The sequence below is a fragment of the Cuculus canorus genome, chromosome 30, assembly GCF_017976375.1.
Source record: "Cuculus canorus isolate bCucCan1 chromosome 30, bCucCan1.pri, whole genome shotgun sequence".
Taxonomy (NCBI): domain Eukaryota; kingdom Metazoa; phylum Chordata; class Aves; order Cuculiformes; family Cuculidae; genus Cuculus; species Cuculus canorus.
In genome coordinates this window covers 1,496,619-1,514,286 of record NC_071430.1, presented here as the reverse complement: position 1 = coordinate 1,514,286, position 17,668 = coordinate 1,496,619, and the positions used below count along the sequence as shown (strand labels likewise).

At 62.5% G+C, this 17,668-nt stretch overlaps 2 protein-coding genes across 2 annotated transcripts; both read left to right on the top strand.

Moving 5' to 3' along the window:
• Positions 1 to 90: 90 nt before the first annotated feature.
• On the top strand, positions 91 to 14,758 carry LOC104067147 (cAMP-specific 3',5'-cyclic phosphodiesterase 4A). Its single transcript, XM_054051750.1, has 14 exons — positions 91 to 124; positions 222 to 274; positions 1,064 to 1,149; positions 6,745 to 6,838; positions 7,784 to 7,947; positions 8,291 to 8,389; positions 9,273 to 9,437; positions 9,942 to 10,041; positions 10,299 to 10,453; positions 11,031 to 11,153; positions 11,240 to 11,422; positions 12,238 to 12,510; positions 14,232 to 14,318; positions 14,747 to 14,758. Exons 3-14 carry the CDS (start codon positions 1,135 to 1,137, stop codon positions 14,756 to 14,758), a joined length of 1,470 nt encoding a protein of 489 aa, XP_053907725.1. The 5' UTR covers positions 91 to 124; positions 222 to 274; positions 1,064 to 1,134.
• On the top strand, positions 14,119 to 17,624 carry SPC24 (SPC24 component of NDC80 kinetochore complex). Its single transcript, XM_054051839.1, has 6 exons — positions 14,119 to 14,318; positions 14,873 to 15,092; positions 16,120 to 16,264; positions 16,365 to 16,457; positions 17,311 to 17,387; positions 17,487 to 17,624. Exons 2-6 carry the CDS (start codon positions 14,927 to 14,929, stop codon positions 17,591 to 17,593), a joined length of 588 nt encoding a protein of 195 aa, XP_053907814.1. The 5' UTR covers positions 14,119 to 14,318; positions 14,873 to 14,926; the 3' UTR covers positions 17,594 to 17,624.
• Positions 17,625 to 17,668: the final 44 nt, after the last annotated feature.

The following is a 17,668-nucleotide window of genomic DNA, read 5'->3' as shown; positions in this document are numbered from 1 at the left end:
CCATGTGTCCCTGACCCCCCCATGTGCCCCTGACCCCCCCGCCCCCGCCCCCCCAGGTCCTCGCCAGCCTCCGCAGCATCCGCAGCAACTTCTCCATCCTCACCAACGTCCCCACTCCCACCAGGTGGGTGACCTCGACCTTTGACCTTGACCCCCCCACTCCATGGAGGGGGTCCCCCACATCGTTGATCCCCTCCCTTACCTTCCCCCCACCCCTCCAGGTGCTCTCCCAGCCCCCCCCAGCCCCTCCCACCCTGCCAGGCCACGCTCTCAGGTAACGGGGGTCAGGCATGAAGGGGTTAATGGGGGTCAGATTCCCATTTGGAGGGGGTTTGGGGGGGTTGGGGGGGTCTGGAGGGGTTTGGGGGGGCATTTTGGCCAAAAGAGGGGGTAAAAATTGTTGCCCTCCCCCATCCCATCCCATTGGGGAAACTGAGGCACGGGGGGGGGGCAGCCCCCAGGCCCCATTCTGGGGGTCCCCCTGCCTGGGGGGGTGTGTCTCAGTGGGGTCCCCATGCCCCATTCTGGGGGGGGTCTCTATCCCCGGGAGGGGGTCCCCACAGCCCCATCTGGAGGGGTCCCGATGGGGGGTCCCCACTCTCCCATCTGGGGGTCCCCATCCCTGAGGAGTCCCCAGGGCCCCATTCTGGGGGTCCCCCTGCCTGGGGGTCCCCATGCCCATTCTGGGGGGGTCTCTATCCTTGGAGGGGGTCCCCACAGCCCCATTTGGGGGGGCCCTGGGGGGGGTCCCCACTCCCCCATCTGGGGGTCCTACGCCCCTCCTTACTTGGGGGGTCCAAATGTGCTGGGGGGAATCTTTTCCCCCCCAGGGGTGTCCCCACCCCCCCATTCTGGGGGGGGCGGGGGTCCTCATTCTTGGGGGTCCCCCCACCCCCCATTTGGGAGTCTTTGTCCCCAGGGGGTCCCCACACCTCCCCTTTGGGGGTCCCCTGCCCTATCTGGGAGGGGATGGGGGTCCTTCTCCCCGGGGGGTGGGTGTGTGTGGGGGGTTCCCCCCGTACCCCATTTTGGGGGTCCCTCTGCCCCACGGGGGGTCCCCCAGAGGCGCTGGAGGAGCTGGATTGGTGCCTGGAGCAGCTGGAGGGCCTCCAGACCCACCGCGCCGTCAGCGAGATGGCCTCCTGCAAGGTCAGTGGCCACCGGGCCACCACCGCCGGCCACCGGCACCGCGAGGGAGGGGGACACCGCCATGGGGAGGGGAGGGGGACACCGGGATGGGGAGGGGAGGGGGACACCGCCATGGGGAGGGGGACACCGCCATGGGGAGGGGAGGGGGACACCGCCATGGGGAGGGGAGGGGGACACCGCCATGGGGATGGAATGGGGACACCGCCATGGGGAGGGGAGGGGGACACCGCCATGGGGAGGGGGACACCGCCATGGGGAGGGGAGGGGGACACCGCCATGGGGAGGGGGGCAACCGCCATGGGGAGGGGAGGGGGACACCGCCATGGGGATGGAATGGGGACACCGCCATGGGGAGGGGAGGGGGACACTGCCATGGGGATGGGGTCATTGGGATGGGGATGGAGACCACCAGGATGGGGAGGTGGCCACCAGGATGGGGAGTGGGCCAATGGGGCCACCGGGATGGGGCCACGAGGATGAGGCCACCAGGATGGGGAGGGGGTCATTGGGATGGGGAGGTGGCCACCAGGATGGGGAGGGGGCCACCAGGATGGGGATGGAATGGGGCCACCAGGATGGGGATGGGGTCATTGGGATGGGGATGGGGCCACCAGGATGGGGATGGAATGGGGCCACCAGGATGGGGATGGGGTCATTGGGATGGGGATGGGGCCACCAGGATGGGGATGGAATGGGGCCACCAGGATGGGGAGGGGGTCATTGGGATGGGGAGGTGGCCACCAGGATGGGGAGGGGGCCACCAGGATGGGGATGGAATGGGGCCACCAGGATGGGGATGGGGTCATTGGGATGGGGATGGGGCCACCAGGACGGGGAGGGAATGGGGCCACCAGGATGGGGAGGTGGCCACCAGGATGGGGCCACCAGGATGGGGATAGAGACCACCAGGATGGGGATGGAATGGGGCCACTGGGATGGGGATGGGCAACCAGGATGGAGAAAGGACCACTGGGATGGAGATGGGACCACTGGGATGGGAACTGGTTGTGCTGGGACTGGTGGCACTGGTGATACTGGTGGTGCTGGGGTTGCGTTGGGACTGGTGATACTGGTGGCACTGTTTGTGCTGGTACTGGTTTTACTGGTCATACTGGTTGTGCTGGGTTTGTGCTGGCTGTACTGGTGTTACTGGTGGCACTGGTGTGGCTGAGGCCGCGCTGTCCCCTGTGCCCCAGGCTGTACTGGTGATACTGGTGGCACTGGTGTGGCTGAGGCCGCGCTGTCCCCTGTGCCCCAGGCTGTACTGGTGTTACTGGTGTCACTGGTGTGGCTGAGGCCGCGCTGTCCCCTGTGCCCCAGGCTGTACTGGTGTTACTGGTGTCACTGGTGTGGCTGAGGCCGTGCTGTCCCCTGTGCCCCAGGCTGTACTGGTGTTACTGGTGGCACTGGTGTGGCTGAGGCCGCGCTGTCCCCTGTGCCCCAGGCTGTACTGGTGTTACTGGTGGCACTGGTGTGGCTGAGGCCGCGCTGTCCCCTTTGCCCCAGGCTGTACTGGTGTTACTGGTGTCACTGGTGTGGCTGAGGCCGCGCTGTCCCCTTTGCCCCAGGCTGTACTGGTGTTACTGGTGGCACTGGTGTGGCTGAGGCCGCGCTGTCCCCTGTGCCCCAGGCTGTACTGGTGTTACTGGTGTCACTGGTGTGGCTGAGGCCGCGCTGTCCCCTGTGCCCCAGGCTGTACTGGTGTTACTGGTGTCACTGGTGTGGCTGAGGCCGCGCTGTCCCCTGTGCCCCAGGCTGTACTGGTGTTACTGGTGTCACTGGTGTGGCTGAGGCCGCGCTGTCCCCTGTGCCCCAGGCTGTACTGGTGTTACTGGTGGCACTGGTGTGGCTGAGGCCGCACTGTCCCCTGTGCCCCAGGCTGTACTGGTGTTACTGGTGTCACTGGTGTGGCTGAGGCCGCGCTGTCCCCTTTGCCCCAGGCTGTACTGGTGTTACTGGTGGCACTGGTGTGGCTGAGGCCGCGCTGTCCCCTGTGCCCCAGGCTGTACTGGTGTTACTGGTGGCACTGGTGTGGCTGAGGCCGCGCTGTCCCCTGTGCCCCAGGCTGTACTGGTGTTACTGGTGGCACTGGTGTGGCTGAGGCCGCGCTGTCCCCTGTGCCCCAGGCTGTACTGGTGTTACTGGTGGCACTGGTGCGGCTGAGGCCGCGCTGTCCCCTTTGCCCCAGGCTGTACTGGTGTTACTGGTGGCACTGGTGTGGCTGAGGCTGCGCTGCCCCCATGCCCCAGGCTGTACTGGTGTTACTGGTGGCACTGGTGTGGCTGAGGCCGCGCTGTCCCCATGCCCCAGGCTCTACTGGTGTTACTGGTGGCACTGGTGTGGCTGAGGCCGCGCTGTCCCCTGTGCCCCAGGCTGTACTGGTGTTACTGGTGTCACTGGTGTGGCTGAGGCCGCGCTGTCCCCTGTGCCCCAGGCTGTACTGGTGTTACTGGTGTCACTGGTGTGGCTGAGGCCGCGCTGTCCCCTGTGCCCCAGGCTGTACTGGTGTTACTGGTGTCACTGGTGTGGCTGAGGCCGCGCTGTCCCCATGCCCCAGGCTGTACTGGTGTTACTGGTGTCACTGGTGTGGCTGAGGCCGCGCTGTCCCCATGCCCCAGGCTGTACTGGTGTTACTGGTGGCACTGGTGTGGCTGAGGCCGCGCTGTCCCCTGTGCCCCAGGCTGTACTGGTGTTACTGGTGGCACTGGTGTGGCTGAGGCCGCGCTGTCCCCGCTGCCCCAGGCTGTACTGGTGTTACTGGTGGCACTGGTGTGGCTGAGGCCGCACTGTCCCCGCTGCCCCAGGCTGTACTGGTGTTACTGGTGGCACTGGTGTGGCTGAGGCCGTGCTGTCCCCTGTGCCCCAGGCTGTACTGGTGTTACTGGTGGCACTGGTGCGGCTGAGGCCGTGCTGTCCCCTGTGCCCCAGGCTGTACTGGTGTTACTGGTGGCACTGGTGTGGCTGAGGCCGCGCTGTCCCCTGTGCCCCAGGCTGTACTGGTGTTACTGGTGGCACTGGTGTGGCTGAGGCCGCACTGTCCCCGCTGCCCCAGGCTGTACTGGTGTTACTGGTGGCACTGGTGTGGCTGAGGCCGCGCTGTCCCCTGTGCCCCAGGCTGTACTGGTGTTACTGGTGTCACTGGTGTGGCTGAGGCCGTGCTGTCCCCTGTGCCCCAGGCTGTACTGGTGTTACTGGTGGCACTGGTGTGGCTGAGGCCGTGCTGTCCCCTGTGCCCCAGGCTGTACTGGTGTTACTGGTGTTACTGGTGTGGCTGAGGCTGCACTGTCCCCGCTGCCCCAGGCTGTACTGGTGTTACTGGTGTCACTGGTGTGGCTGAGGCCGCGCTGTCCCCTGTGCCCCAGGCTGTACTGGTGTTACTGGTGTCACTGGTGTGGCTGAGGCCGTGCTGTCCCCTGTGCCCCAGGCTGTACTGGTGTTACTGGTGTCACTGGTGTGGCTGAGGCCGCGCTGTCCCCTGTGCCCCAGGCTGTACTGGTGTTACTGGTGGCACTGGTGTGGCTGAGGCCGCACTGTCCCCTGTGCCCCAGGCTGTACTGGTGTTACTGGTGGCACTGGTGTGGCTGAGGCCGCGCTGTCCCCGCTGCCCCAGGCTGTACTGGTGTTACTGGTGGCACTGGTGTGGCTGAGGCCGCGCTGTCCCCTGTGCCCCAGGCTGTACTGGTGTTACTGGTGTCACTGGTGTGGCTGAGGCCGCGCTGTCCCCTTTGCCCCAGGCTGTACTGGTGTTACTGGTGGCACTGGTGTGGCTGAGGCCGCGCTGTCCCCTTTGCCCCAGGCTGTACTGGTGTTACTGGTGTTACTGGTGGCACTGGTGTGGCTGAGGCCGCGCTGTCCCCTGTGCCCCAGGCTGTACTGGTGTCACTGGTGTTACTGGTGTGGCTGAGGCCGCGCTGTCCCCTGTGCCCCAGGCTGTACTGGTGTTACTGGTGTCACTGGTGTGGCTGAGGCCGCGCTGTCCCCTGTGCCCCAGGCTGTACTGGTGTTACTGGTGTTACTGGGGGCACTGGGGGCGCTGTGGGCGGGGCTCAGCCCGCGCATGCGCACTCCTCCCCCGCCTCCCTGCGCTCCGCGGCCTTCGCGGCCTCGAGCGGCGCCCCCCGAGTCCTCCCCCGCCCCGAAAAGGGACCTCTGGGACCCCCCCGGGACCCCCGGGACACCCCATCCTTTTACCCCCATCCTTTTACTCCCATTCTTTGCCCCCCTTTACCCCATCTTTCCCCCCATCCTTTACCCCTCTCCTCGTTTACCCCCATCTTTTGCCCCCCCATCCTTTACCCCCACCATGAGCTCCCCCTGACCCCTCCCAGCACCCCCAAATCGGGGAGGGAGGGGGGGGCTCCAAATCCCTCTCGGGTTGGGGGCGATGTGAGGGTCCCCCCCAGTCCGAACCCTCACTGGGGGGGGGGGACGCACACTGGCATTGCCCTCCCAACTCAGGGGGGGCCCTATTCCCCCCCCCCCGCCCCTCCGGGGTCCCACGATGCCCAAGACACCCCCCTCACATGGGTGGGGGGAATAAAAGGGGAGCGCTGACCCCCCCCAGCCTTTAAGGCACACCCTCCCCCCCCAATTTCCTTGGGGTGACGGGGAGGAGGTGGGGGGGCAATTTGCCCCCCCCCCCCCAAGGCTGAAAAAATGCCTCTGGTGGACTTCTTCTGCGAGACCTGCGCCCAACCCTGGTTGGTGGGGTGGTGGGACCAGGTAAGGGGGGGCCATGGGGCGGGGGGGGCACCTCAGAACTCCCCACCCCCCCCACAGTCACGGCTGGACCCCCCCCGAACCCCAACTTTGGGAGGGGGGCAGCTTGGGGGGGGGGTTTGGGCATGGGGGTGCTATTTGTGCATGGGGAGGGGGATATTTGCCCCTGGGGGGGATATTAGTGCATGGGGAGGGGGATATTTGCCCCTGGGGGGGTATTTGTGCATGGGGAGGGGGATATTTTGCCCCCCCCGCCTTTGTGTGCTGCGGCGCAGCAGGGGTTAACAGCCCCCCCCATTAGGGATGGGGCAGTTGCTATGGAGACCGCGGTTGCCATGGAGACGGGGGGGGCAGGGATGCTCTTGGGGGGAAGGGGGGGCAGCATCCGGGCGCCGCTCAAGGACAGCGAGGACAGGGTGACCCCCCCCAGTGCCACCAGTGTCCTCCCAGTGCCACCAGTATCCCCCTGGGTGGCCCTCCCAGTGCCACCAGTATCCCACCAGCATCTCCCAGTGTCACCAGTGTCCCTCTGGGTGGCCCTCCCAGTGCCACCAGTGTCCCTCTGGATGGCCCTCCCAGTGCCACCAGTATCCTCCCAATGCCACCAGTGTCCTCCCAGTGCCACCAGTGTCCTCCCAGTGCCACCAGTGTCCCCCCGGGTGACCCCCCAATGCCACCAGTATCCTCCCAGTGCCCCCCCCAGCGCCCCCAGCATCCCTTAGTGCCACCAGTGTCCCCATCCCTGTCCCCTTCCTCATCTCTGGATCTGGGATGGACCCAGAAGGCGACGGGATTTGGGGTGTCTGGAGGTTGAGGAGGGGGATTTTTGGGGGGTCCTCCTCACCCGCGTCCCCCCCCTCCCCTTTTGCCCCCCAGTTTAAGCGGATGCTGAACCGGGAGCTGAGTCACCTCTCGGAGATGAGCCGCTCGGGGGGGCAGGTCTCCGAGTACATCGCAAGCACCTTCCTCGGTGAGACCCCCCGAAACCTGCCTGACACCCCCAAACCCACCCTGCACCCCTTCATCCCCCCCAGCACCCCCAAACCCACCCTGCACCCCTTCACCCCCCCACAGCACCCCCAAACCCACCCTGCACCCCTTCATCCCACCCCACAGCACCCCCAAACCCACCCTGGACCCCTTCATCCCCCCCCACAGCACCCCCAAACCCACCCTGCACCCCTTCATCCCCCCCAGCACCCCCAAACCCACCCTGCACCCCTTCAACCCCCCCACAGCACCCCCAAACCCACCCTGCACCCCTTCATCCCCCCCACAGCACCCCCAAACCCACCCTGCACCCCTTCACCCCCGCCACAGCACCCCCAAACCTTCCCTGGACGCCTTCATCCCCCCCACAGCACCCCCAAACCCACCATGGACCCCTTCATCCCCCCCCACAGCACCCCCAAACACACCCTGGACCCCTTCAACCCCCCCAGCACCCCCAGGCCCTCCCCAGGAACCCCCTGACACCCCTAGGCCCCCCCCGGACCCATGTGACCCCCCCCTCAGCACCCATAGACCCCCCCAGCACCTCCAAACCTACCCTGGCACCTGCAAACCCCCCCAGGACCCCTTGTGACCCCTCCCCGGACCCCCAGACCCCCTGCCCCCCCCCCCCCCCAGGCACTCCATGACACCCCATAACCACTTGGGATGACCCCAGACCCCCACAGGACCCCCCTGGACCCCCCCATACCCCCTCATCCCCACTGCTCCCCCCCCGACCCCCCCAGATCCCCCTCAGCCCCACTTCCCCCCCTCAGGACCCCCTCGGGACGCCCCCATACCCCCTCAGCCCCACTGCCCCCCCCAGAATCCTCCCCCACCCTTCAGCCACTGCAGATTTTGGGGGGGGTGGTGGTGTCCTCATCCCTGACCCCCCCATTTTTCCTCCCCCTCCCCAATCAAGACAAGCAGCACGAGGTGGAGATCCCGGCACCCCCCCAACCCAAAGAGCGCCGCCGGGGGCCGCCCCCCCCACAGCCAAAGCTGCCGCCCCCCCCCGACCCCCCCAGTACTGCCACGCCCCCCCGCTTCGGCGTCTGCACTGACCAGGAGGAGCTGCTGGGCAAGGTGGGGGGTCCTGGGGGGGGCTCTTGGGGTGAGGAGGGGGGGTTTGAGGTGGGGGGGAGGTCTGGGTGGGGTCTGGGGGTGAGGAGGAGGAGGGGTCCTCAGGGGGGGGTGGGGGTGTCCTAGGGGAGGGCTCTTGGGGTGAGGAGGGGGGTTTGGGGGGGGGGGGGTTTGGGGTGCGGGGGCATCGAGGGGGGGTCTGGGAGGGGTCCTTGGGCTGCGGAGGGGGTGAAGGGGGGGAGGGTCTGGGGAGTCCTGGGGGAGTTTTAGGGGGTGCTAAGGGGGTCTGTACTGAATCGTCGCCCCGATTTCCGTGTGTCCCCCCCCGATTTGCGCCCCCCCCCAGGAACTGGATAACCTCAACAAGTGGGGGCTGAACATCTTCCGCGTCGCCGAATACTCCAATCAGCGCTCGCTCAGCTGCATCATGTACAGCGTCTTCCAGGTTGGGGACCCCCAAAAACCCCCCCGACCCCCCCAAACCCCCCATCCCAACCACACCCGCATCATGTACAGCATCTTCCAGGTTGGGGACCCCCCCAAAACCCCCCTGACCCCCCCAAATCCCCTCATCCCACCCCCTGACCCCTCCCGACCCCCCCAAACCCCCCATCCCAACCACAGCCGCGTCATGTACAGCGTCTTCAAGGTTGGGGACCCCCCAAAAAAAAACCCCTATCCCACCCCCAGACCCCCCCACCGCCCCCTTTGCACCCCCAGGCCCTTCTGACCCCCCCCCCCCAACCCTGAACCCCCAGATCCCTCTGATTCCCCCCGGCCTCCCCCATTGCACCCCCAGACTCTTCTGACCCCCCCATTGTACCCCTTTGCCCCCCCCAATCTGGATCAGGAGCTGGAGCTGGTGTGGACATCCCAGATCCGGATTGGTGGGGAATGAGACACCCTGATCCGGATCCTGGGGGGATCCTGGGGGGCCCTGACCCTTCCCAATCCGGATCAGGAGCAGGAGCTGGTGTGGACATCCCAGATCCGGATTGGTGGGGGCTGAGACCCCCCCTGATCCCGATCCAGACCCTGGAAGAGATTTGGGGGTCTCAGCCTTCTCCAATCCGGATCTTCTCTAATCCGGATCAGGAATGGGAGCTGCCAGATCCGGATTGGTGGGGAATGAGACACCCTGATCCGGATCCTGGGGGGACTTTGGGGGGCCCTGACCCTCCCCAATCCGGATCAGGAGTGGGAGCTGGTGTGGACATCCCAGATCCGGATTGGTGGGGGCTGAGCTCCCCCCGATCCCGATCCAGACCCTGGAAGAGGTTTGGGGGTCTCAGCCTTCTCCAATCCGGATCTTCTCTGATCCGGATCAGGAACGGGAGCTGGTGCGGACGTTCCGGATCCCGGAGGCGACGCTGTTGGCGTACGCGCAGACTTTGGAGTCGCACTACCACCCGGAGGTCGCCTATCACAACAGCCTCCACGCCGCCGACGTCCTCCAGTCCACACACGTCCTGTTGGCCACTCCCGCCCTCGACGTGAGCCACGGGGCCACCACGGCTGGGGGGGACCTTCCTGGGGTGCTTTGGACCATCGTGGGGTGGTGGAACCGTCATTTTGGGGTTGTGGAACCATCTCGGGGTTGGAGGAACCTTCACGGAGTGGTGGAACCATCATGAGGTTGAGGGGATCTTCATGGGGTTGTGGAACCTTCATGGGGTTGTGGAACCATCTCAGGGTTGTGGAACCTTCATGAAGTGCTTTGGACCCTCGTGGGGTGGTGGAACCATTGTTTTGGGGTTGTGGAACCATCTCGGGGTTGGAGGACCATTCACAGAGTGGTGGAACCATCGCGAGGTTGAGGGGTCCTTCATGGGGTTGTGGAACCTTCATGGGGTTGGAGGAACCTTCATGAGTGGTGGAACCACCGTGGGTGGTGTGATGGGACCATCGTTGTGGGGTTGAGGGTCATTGATGCGGTGATGGGACCATCGTGGGGTTGTTGATGGGACCATCCATGGGAGCCCCCCCCCTCCCCCCAGGCCGTCTTCACCGACCTGGAGATCTTGGCTGCGCTCTTCGCCGCCGCCATCCACGATGTGGACCACCCTGGAGTCTCCAATCAGTTCCTCATCAACACCAGTGAGTCCCTCTCGGCCGCCTGTGGCCGCGGCCCCTCGAGATGGGGGGTCCTTCACCTCCTCTTGGGTTTTGGGGTCCCTGAGCCCCTCTGTCCCCTCAGGCGTGGAGCTGGAGCTGCTCTACCATGACGAGGAATTTCTGGAGAACCTCCCGAGGCTCTGTCCCACCACCTCCCCTTTGGGTTTTGGGGTCTCCCTTTGGGTTTTGGGGTCCCCTCTTGGGTTTTGGGGTCCCTGACCCCCCCTGTGTCCCCCCAGACTCGGAGCTGGCACTGCTCTACAACGATGAGGCGGTGTTGGAGAACCACCACTTGGCCGTTGGCTTCAAATTGCTTCAAGAGGACAACTGTGACATCTTCCAGAGTTTGGGCCGACGGCAGCGCCAGAGTCTACGCAAGATGGTCATCGACATGGTCAGCGCCCAGGAGGGGTCCTCCAACCCCACGATGGGTGCCACCAACCCATGATGGGTCCCACCAACCCACAATGGGTCCCATCACCCCCTGATGGGTCCTCCAACCCCATGATGGGTCCCACCAACCCCACAATGGGTCCTCCAACCCCACGATGGGTCCCATCAACCCCTGATGGGTCCTCCAACCCCCTGATGGGTCCTCCAACCCCATGATGGGTCCCACCAACCCCACAATGGGTCCTCCAACCCCACGATGGGTCCCATCACCCCCTGATGGGTCCTCCAACCCCCTGATGGGTCCTCCAACCCCATGATGGGTCCCACCAACCCCACAATGGGTCCTCCAACCCCATGATGGGTCCCATCACCCCCAGATGGGTCCCACCAACCCCACGATGGGTCCTCCAACCCCACGATGGGTCCTCCAACCCCATGATGGGTCCCACCAACCCCATGATGGGTCCTCCAACCCCACGATGGGTTCTATCAACCCCATAATGGGTCTTCCAACCCCATGATGGGTCCTCCAACCCCATGATGGGTCCCACCAACCCCATGAAGGTTTCCATCCCCAGGTCTTGGCCACAGACATGTCCAAGCACATGAGCCTCTTGGCCGACCTTAAGACGATGGTGGAGACCAAGAAGGTGACGAGTTCTGGGGTTCTGCTCTTGGACAACTACACGGACAGGATCCAGGTCTGGAAGGGATCCGTCCTGGTGGGATCACGGGGAGGTTCTTGGCTGGACGGAGGGATGTTGAGGTGTTGGTGACATTCGAGCAGGTCTTGAGGAATATGGTCCACTGCGCCGACCTGAGTAACCCAACGAAGCCGCTGGAGCTCTACCGGCAGTGGACCGAGAGGATCATGGAAGAGTTCTTCCAACAGGGAGACCGCGAACGGGACCGCGGGATGGAGATCAGCCCCATGTGTGACAAACACACGGCCTCCGTGGAGAAGTCTCAGGTATGGAGGACACCAGGGATGGAGAGCACCTCCGGGGGCGACCAACGTGTGGCGTCCAAGGAGAAGATCCGGGGACGGGACAAAAGGGGGAGGAGATGTCCGCACATGGGTGTTCCGTGAGGACATGGACTGTTGGGGGGCGTCACACATGGCTGAACCACCTCCTCACTGTCCTCTCTTGTCCTCATGACCACATCCCCATCTCCTCCATGTCCTCCATCTCCTCAATCTACTCCATCTCCTCCATCTCCACGTTCTCCATCTCCTCCATCTCCCCATGTTCTCCATCTCCTCCATCTCCTCAATCTCTTCCATCTCCCCATGTTCTTTATGTTCTCCATCTCTTCCATCTCCCCATGTTGTCCATCTCCTCCATCTCCACATGTTCTCCATCTCCTCCATCTCCACATGTTCTCCATCTCCTCCATCTCTTCCATCTCCTCCATCTCCCCATGTTCTCTATCTCCCCATGTTCTCCATCTCCTCCATCTCCCCACGTTCTCCATCTCCTCCATCTCCTTAATCTCTTCCATCTCCCCATGTTCTCCATGTTGTCCATCTCCATCTCTTCCATCTCCTCATGTTCTTTATGTTCTCCATCTCTTCCATCTCCCCATGTTGTCCATCTCCTCCATCTCTTCCATCTCCCCACGTTCTCCATCTCCCCATGTTCTCCATCTCCCTGTGTCCTCCATCTCCTCCATCTCCCCATCTCTTCCATCTCCCCCATCTCCCCCATCTCCTCCATCTCCCCGTGTTCTCCACGTTCTCCATCTCCCCCATCTCCCCCCGTCCCCCCCCCGTGCCCCCCCCAGGTGGGTTTCATCGATTACGTCGTTCACCCTCTGTGGGAGTCGTGGGCCGATTTGGTCCACCCGGACGCTCAGGAGATCCTGGAGACGTTGGAGCTCAACCGCCGGTGGTACCAAAGCCGCGTCCCCCCGAGCCCCGAACCGCCCCCCGGCGCCGACCCCCCCCCCCCCGCGCTTCCACTTCCCCCACAGCGGGGGGGGGCGCGGCTGAGGCCGCCGGGACGGACCCTTCCCCCCCCCCCAACACCCACTGGGGCCCTTTGCACCATTTGGGGCGTTTGTAGTCTCCTTTATTTCAATTATTTGCATTATTTTTACCATTTTCATGGATTTTTTATTATTTCATTGATTTTTTATTATTTCATTTATTTTTATTCTTTGATTTATTTTAATTATTTCCTTTATTTTAATTATTTCCTTTATTTTTATTATTTGATTCCTTTTTATTATTTCCTTTATTTTTATTATTTAATTTATTTTAATTATTTGGTTTCTTTTTATTATTTCATTTATTTTAATTATTCGTTTTATATTAATTATTTGATTTATTTTAATTATTTGATTTATTTTTATTCTTTGGTTTATTTTTATTATTTGGTTTCTTTTAATTATTTGTTTTATTTTTATTATTCGGTTTATTTTTATTATGTGGTTGATTTTTATTCTTTGGTTTCTTTTCATTCTTTGATTTATTTTTATTCTTTGGTTTATTTATTTATTTATTTATTTTTCGGGGGGGGCACAGATTTTTATTCGATTTTTTTTGGTAAAAAAGGTTTGAAAAGAACAAAAAAAAAAAAAAAGGGGAGAAGAAAAGGGGGGGGGAGAGAAAAGACCCCCCCAAAAAATAAATGGGGGACACAGAGAGAGAGAGAGGACCCCCAAATTAATGGGGGGGGCACCCCATGCTGATACCCAAAAGCCATTGATCTTTGGGGGGGGTTCCCCCAAGTTTGAAGGTGCCCCCCCCCACCCTATCGAGATCATTTTGGGGTACCCTCCGTCTTAATTGGGGGGTCCCCCCCCTCGTCTTCCGCTCGCTTTGCACAAGGACTGTGTCCCCCCCCCAAATTTGCCCCCTCAAAGAATGGGGGGGGTACCCCAAAAAGACCCTCCCCCAGAAAATAGAGGTGAAGCAATAACGAGGTACCCCCACAATTTTGGGGGGGAGAGCAGCCCCCCCCAAATACCTTTTTTTTTGGGGGGGGGAGCAGCCCCCCCCCCCAATTTCTTCTTTTTTTTTGGGGGGGTCCCCCATTTCTGCACATTGTACTGTAGCATCGGGGCTGCCCCCCCCCAATCCCCCCCCACTTAATTTGGGGGGTGGGGGGGCACAGCCAAAAAGGGGGGGGCACAGCCAAAGGGGGGTGTGTTTGGGGGGGTTCTGACCCCCCCCACCCCCCCAAATTAATGGGGGGGGGGTTTGGTGCCCCCCCAGTGATGTGGCCTTGGGATGGGGGGGGGCAGAGCTTTTATTTTTGTACATAAAGGGAATAAATTGGTTTATTTTTTTTTTGGGGGGGGGGATAAGGGGGGGTCCCCCCTTCCCCATCACATATGGGGGCGATGGGGGGGGATTTGTGGCCATTTTCACCCCCGCCCCCCCAAAATCCAACCCCCCCCCCCCCATCACTTCTCCGGTATCGGCTGAGAATAAAGAGGAGAAGGGAGTGAGTGTGGGGGTGTCTGTAAAGGGGGGGCGGGAATGGGGGGGCAGGAGTGGGGGGGGCAGTTTGGAATGGGGGGGCAGAAAGGGGAGGGGCAGTTTGGAATGGGGGGGCAGAAAGGGGAGGGGTAGTTTGGAATGGGGGGGCAGAAATGGGGGGTAGTTTGGAATGGGGGGGGCAGAAATGGGGGGTAGTTTGGAATGGGGGGGAGCAGAAATGGGAGACCCTTGCGAATGTCCCCACTGGCTACCCAGACCATAAAGAGGAGTCCTCCAAGGCGGCCGGAAAGGCCCCAGTGAAGAGCGGTTTCCGGCTCCGCTCTCCCCTCAGCCGCGCCTGCGCGGACCGACGGGTCTGGCGCTTGCGCAGAGCGTCGCCCGCGCCATTCGAACGGCGGACGGGACTGTGAGTGCGGAGGTAACGGCGTTTTTGCCCCTTCAGCCCCTTTTTGCCCCCAATCTCCTCTCTTTGTCCCTCTGAGCCCCTGTTTTGCCCTCAGCCCCTGCTTTTTGCCCTTCAGCCCCTTTTTTGGCCCTTCTTTTTGCCCCATAGCCCCTATTTTGCCCCCTCAGGCCCCTTTTTTCCCATCCCCGCCCCTCTTTTTGCCCCTCTTTTTGTCCCCTCAGCCCCTCTTTTTGCCCCCCAGCAACTGTTTTGCTCCCCCAGCCCTTATTTTTGGCCCGTAGTCCCCGTTTTGCCCCCCTCAGCCCTTCTATTTCCCCCTTTAGCTCCTGGTTTTGCTCCCTCAGCCCTTCTATTTGCCTCTTCAGGTCCCGGTTTTGCCCCCTCGGCTCCTCTTTTTGCCCCTCTTTTTGCCCCCACAGCCCCTCTTTTTGCCCCCTCAGACCCTCTTTTAGCCCCCCAGCAACTGTTTTGCTCCCCCAGCCCTTATTTTTGCCCCCCTCAGCCCCTCTATTTGCCCCTTCAGCCCCTGTTTTTTTCTCCCTCAGCCCCTCTATTTGCCCCTTCAGGTCCCGGTTTTGCCCCCTCGGCTCCCGGTTTTGCCCCCGTTTTTGCCCCCCGCCATGCCGAGCACGCGCCTGCAGGAGCTGGAGGAGCTGAGCCAGGAGCTCCTGGGAATCCTGGTGTCTGAGTGGGCCGTGGGGCGCCTGCGCCGCAGCCTCGACGCCCGCTCCCGCATGGACACCAAACTCTTGGAGACCCAGAGCTCGGCCGCTCGCTTCGCCCGCGGTGAGAACCTCCCCTTCCTCCCACCCAAGAGTGGTCCACCTCTCCACGGAGGTCCACGGTGTCCCTTTAGGGTCCGTTAGCGGTGGTTCTTAACGACGTAGATGGTGCGTTGGCAGTTGGCCCCAAGCGGAGCGGGGCTGTCGTCACACCAGAAGGACAGGATGGGGTCCAGAAGGACCTCAGTGAACCTCATGAGGTTCAACAAAGCCATGGGCGAAGTCCTACGCCCGGGTCAGGGCCATCGTAGCTCCACGCTGGGTGGAGAACGGATTGGGAGAAGCGCTGATGAGAAGGACTTGGGTGCTGTGGGAGGAGAAGCTCCACAGGAGCTGGGAAGGGGTTCTCAGATCCGGCCGTGTCCTGGGCTGCGTCCAAAGAGTGGCACCACAGGACGAGGGAGGAGATTCTGCCCCTCTGCTCCGCTCTGGGGAGACCAAACCTGGAGCTCCGTGTCCCGTTCTGGAGTCCTCAGCACAGGAAGGACACGGAGCTGTTGGAGCGAGGCCAGAGGAGGCCACGGAGGTGATCCAAAGGATGGAGAACCTCCTGTCGGAGGACAGGCTGAGAGTTGGGGTTGTGCAGCCTGGAGAAGGCTCCAGGGAGACCGTAGAGCAGCTTCCAGTAGGGAAAGGGCTCCAGGAAGCTTCGACTGGATGAGGTTGGCCAGAGGAGCCGTGGCTGCCCCATCCCTGGAGGTGTCCAAGGCCAGGTTGGTTGGATCAGGCTTGGAGCAAGTGGATCCAGCGGGAGGTGTCCCTGCCCATGGGGTTGGATCTGGATGGGCTTTGAGGTCCCTTCCAACCCAACCATCCCATAATTCTACGAACGGTCGCACCGATGGCTCTTGGTCACCATCGCTGGAGCTCAGTGTAGACACCGAGATTCCTTTGAAGGAGCCGATGTCTTCAGCCGGATGGGGCGTGGAGCAACCGGATCAGCGGGAGGTGTCCACGGGGTTGGATCTGGATGGGCTTTGAGGTCCCTTCCAACCCGGTCCCTTCCCCGTGTCCCCTCCTCTCCGTCCCAGAGCTGACAGTGGCCGAGGAGACGGTGGCGCGGGCGCTGCTGGAGCGCGAGGATCAGCTGCAGCGATCCCTGCGGAAGCTGCAGGACCTGGAAGCGGAGCTGGAGCGCGCACGGGCATCCAGGGCCGACCTGGAGGCCACCAATCGATATCCTTCCTGGTTTGGGGGTGGGAGGGTCCCCAAGATCCTGGGTTTGGGGGGGATCCGGATCTTTCCCACCCTACGTTGTGTCCCTTCACCCCGACACCGCCCTGCGCCGCCGGCTGGAAGAGCTCCGCGCCGAGAGCCGGAGCCTGGAGGAGAACCCGGAGCGGGACGAGGAGGCTGTGCCTTCCGCCGCGTGAGTGGGGACCCTCAAATCCCCCCCCAAAAATCACTCCCAACTCCTTCGGAGCACCCCATAGTCCTCTGAACCCCCCCCAAAAATCCTCTCTGTCCCCCCAAATCACCCCAACTCCTGAGCACTCCCGGTTCCTCTGGCCCCAAACCCTGCAGCCCCCCAAAATCACTCCAATTCCCCCTTGAGCCCTACCAACCCCTCTGCACCCACAAACCTCTCTAAGGACCCCCCCAATCCTCTCAGAGCCCCCCCCCAAACACCTTCAGAGCCTCCTTAAACTCCTCAAAGCCCCTCTGCACCCCCAAATCCCTGTGAGCCCTCCCTCTGAGCCCCCCAACCTCCTCCTCAAACCCCTCAGAGCCCCCTTAGCATCTGTCAGAGCCCCCCAACCCCCTCGGAGTGCCGCCCTCAACCCCCCCAAACCCCCTCTGCACCCCTAAGTCCCCCCGAACCCCCCCCCGAGCCCCCCAACATTCCCCTCAAACCCCTCTGACTGCCCCCAAACCCTTCAGGAGACCTCAAAACAGCCCTCAGAGCCCCCCAGCCTCGAGTGCCCCCCTCCAAACCCCTTCTGCACCCCCAAATCCCTGTGAGCCCCCCCAAAACCCCTTCAGAGCCCCCAAACAGCCCTCAGAGTCCCCCAATCCTCTCCGAGTGACCCCTCAGAGTCCCCCAAACCCCCTCAGAGCCCCCTCGACCTCCTCTGAGCCCCCCCAAACCCCTCTGAGTGCTCCCCAAACCCCTCTGAGCGCTCCCCAAACCCCTCTGAGCGCCCCCCCAAACCCCTCTGAGTGCTCCCCAACCCCCTCTGAGCCCCCCCAAACCCCTCTGAGCCCCCCCCAATCCCACGCAGCTACGTGACGCAGCTCTACTACAAGATCAGCCGGATTGATTGGGATTACGAGGCTGATCCGGCGCAGATCAAAGGCAGTGAGTGCTCCCCCCACCCCTTTTTGCTCCACAAAATCCTCCGGCAGAGGATTTGCCCCCACTACGAACCCCCTCTTTTCTCCCTTCCTCCCTCCGAAGTCCACTACGGCCCCGCCATCGCTCAGCCCATCACCATCGATGGCAGCAGCCACTCCCGCTGCTTCCTCAGCGATTATTTGTGGAGTTTGGTGCCAACGGAATGGTGAATTCCAGCAGGAATTCGGCGCCGCCGGCAGGGATTTGGCACCAATCCCCATCCTCCGAGTTTAATCACAAAAAGG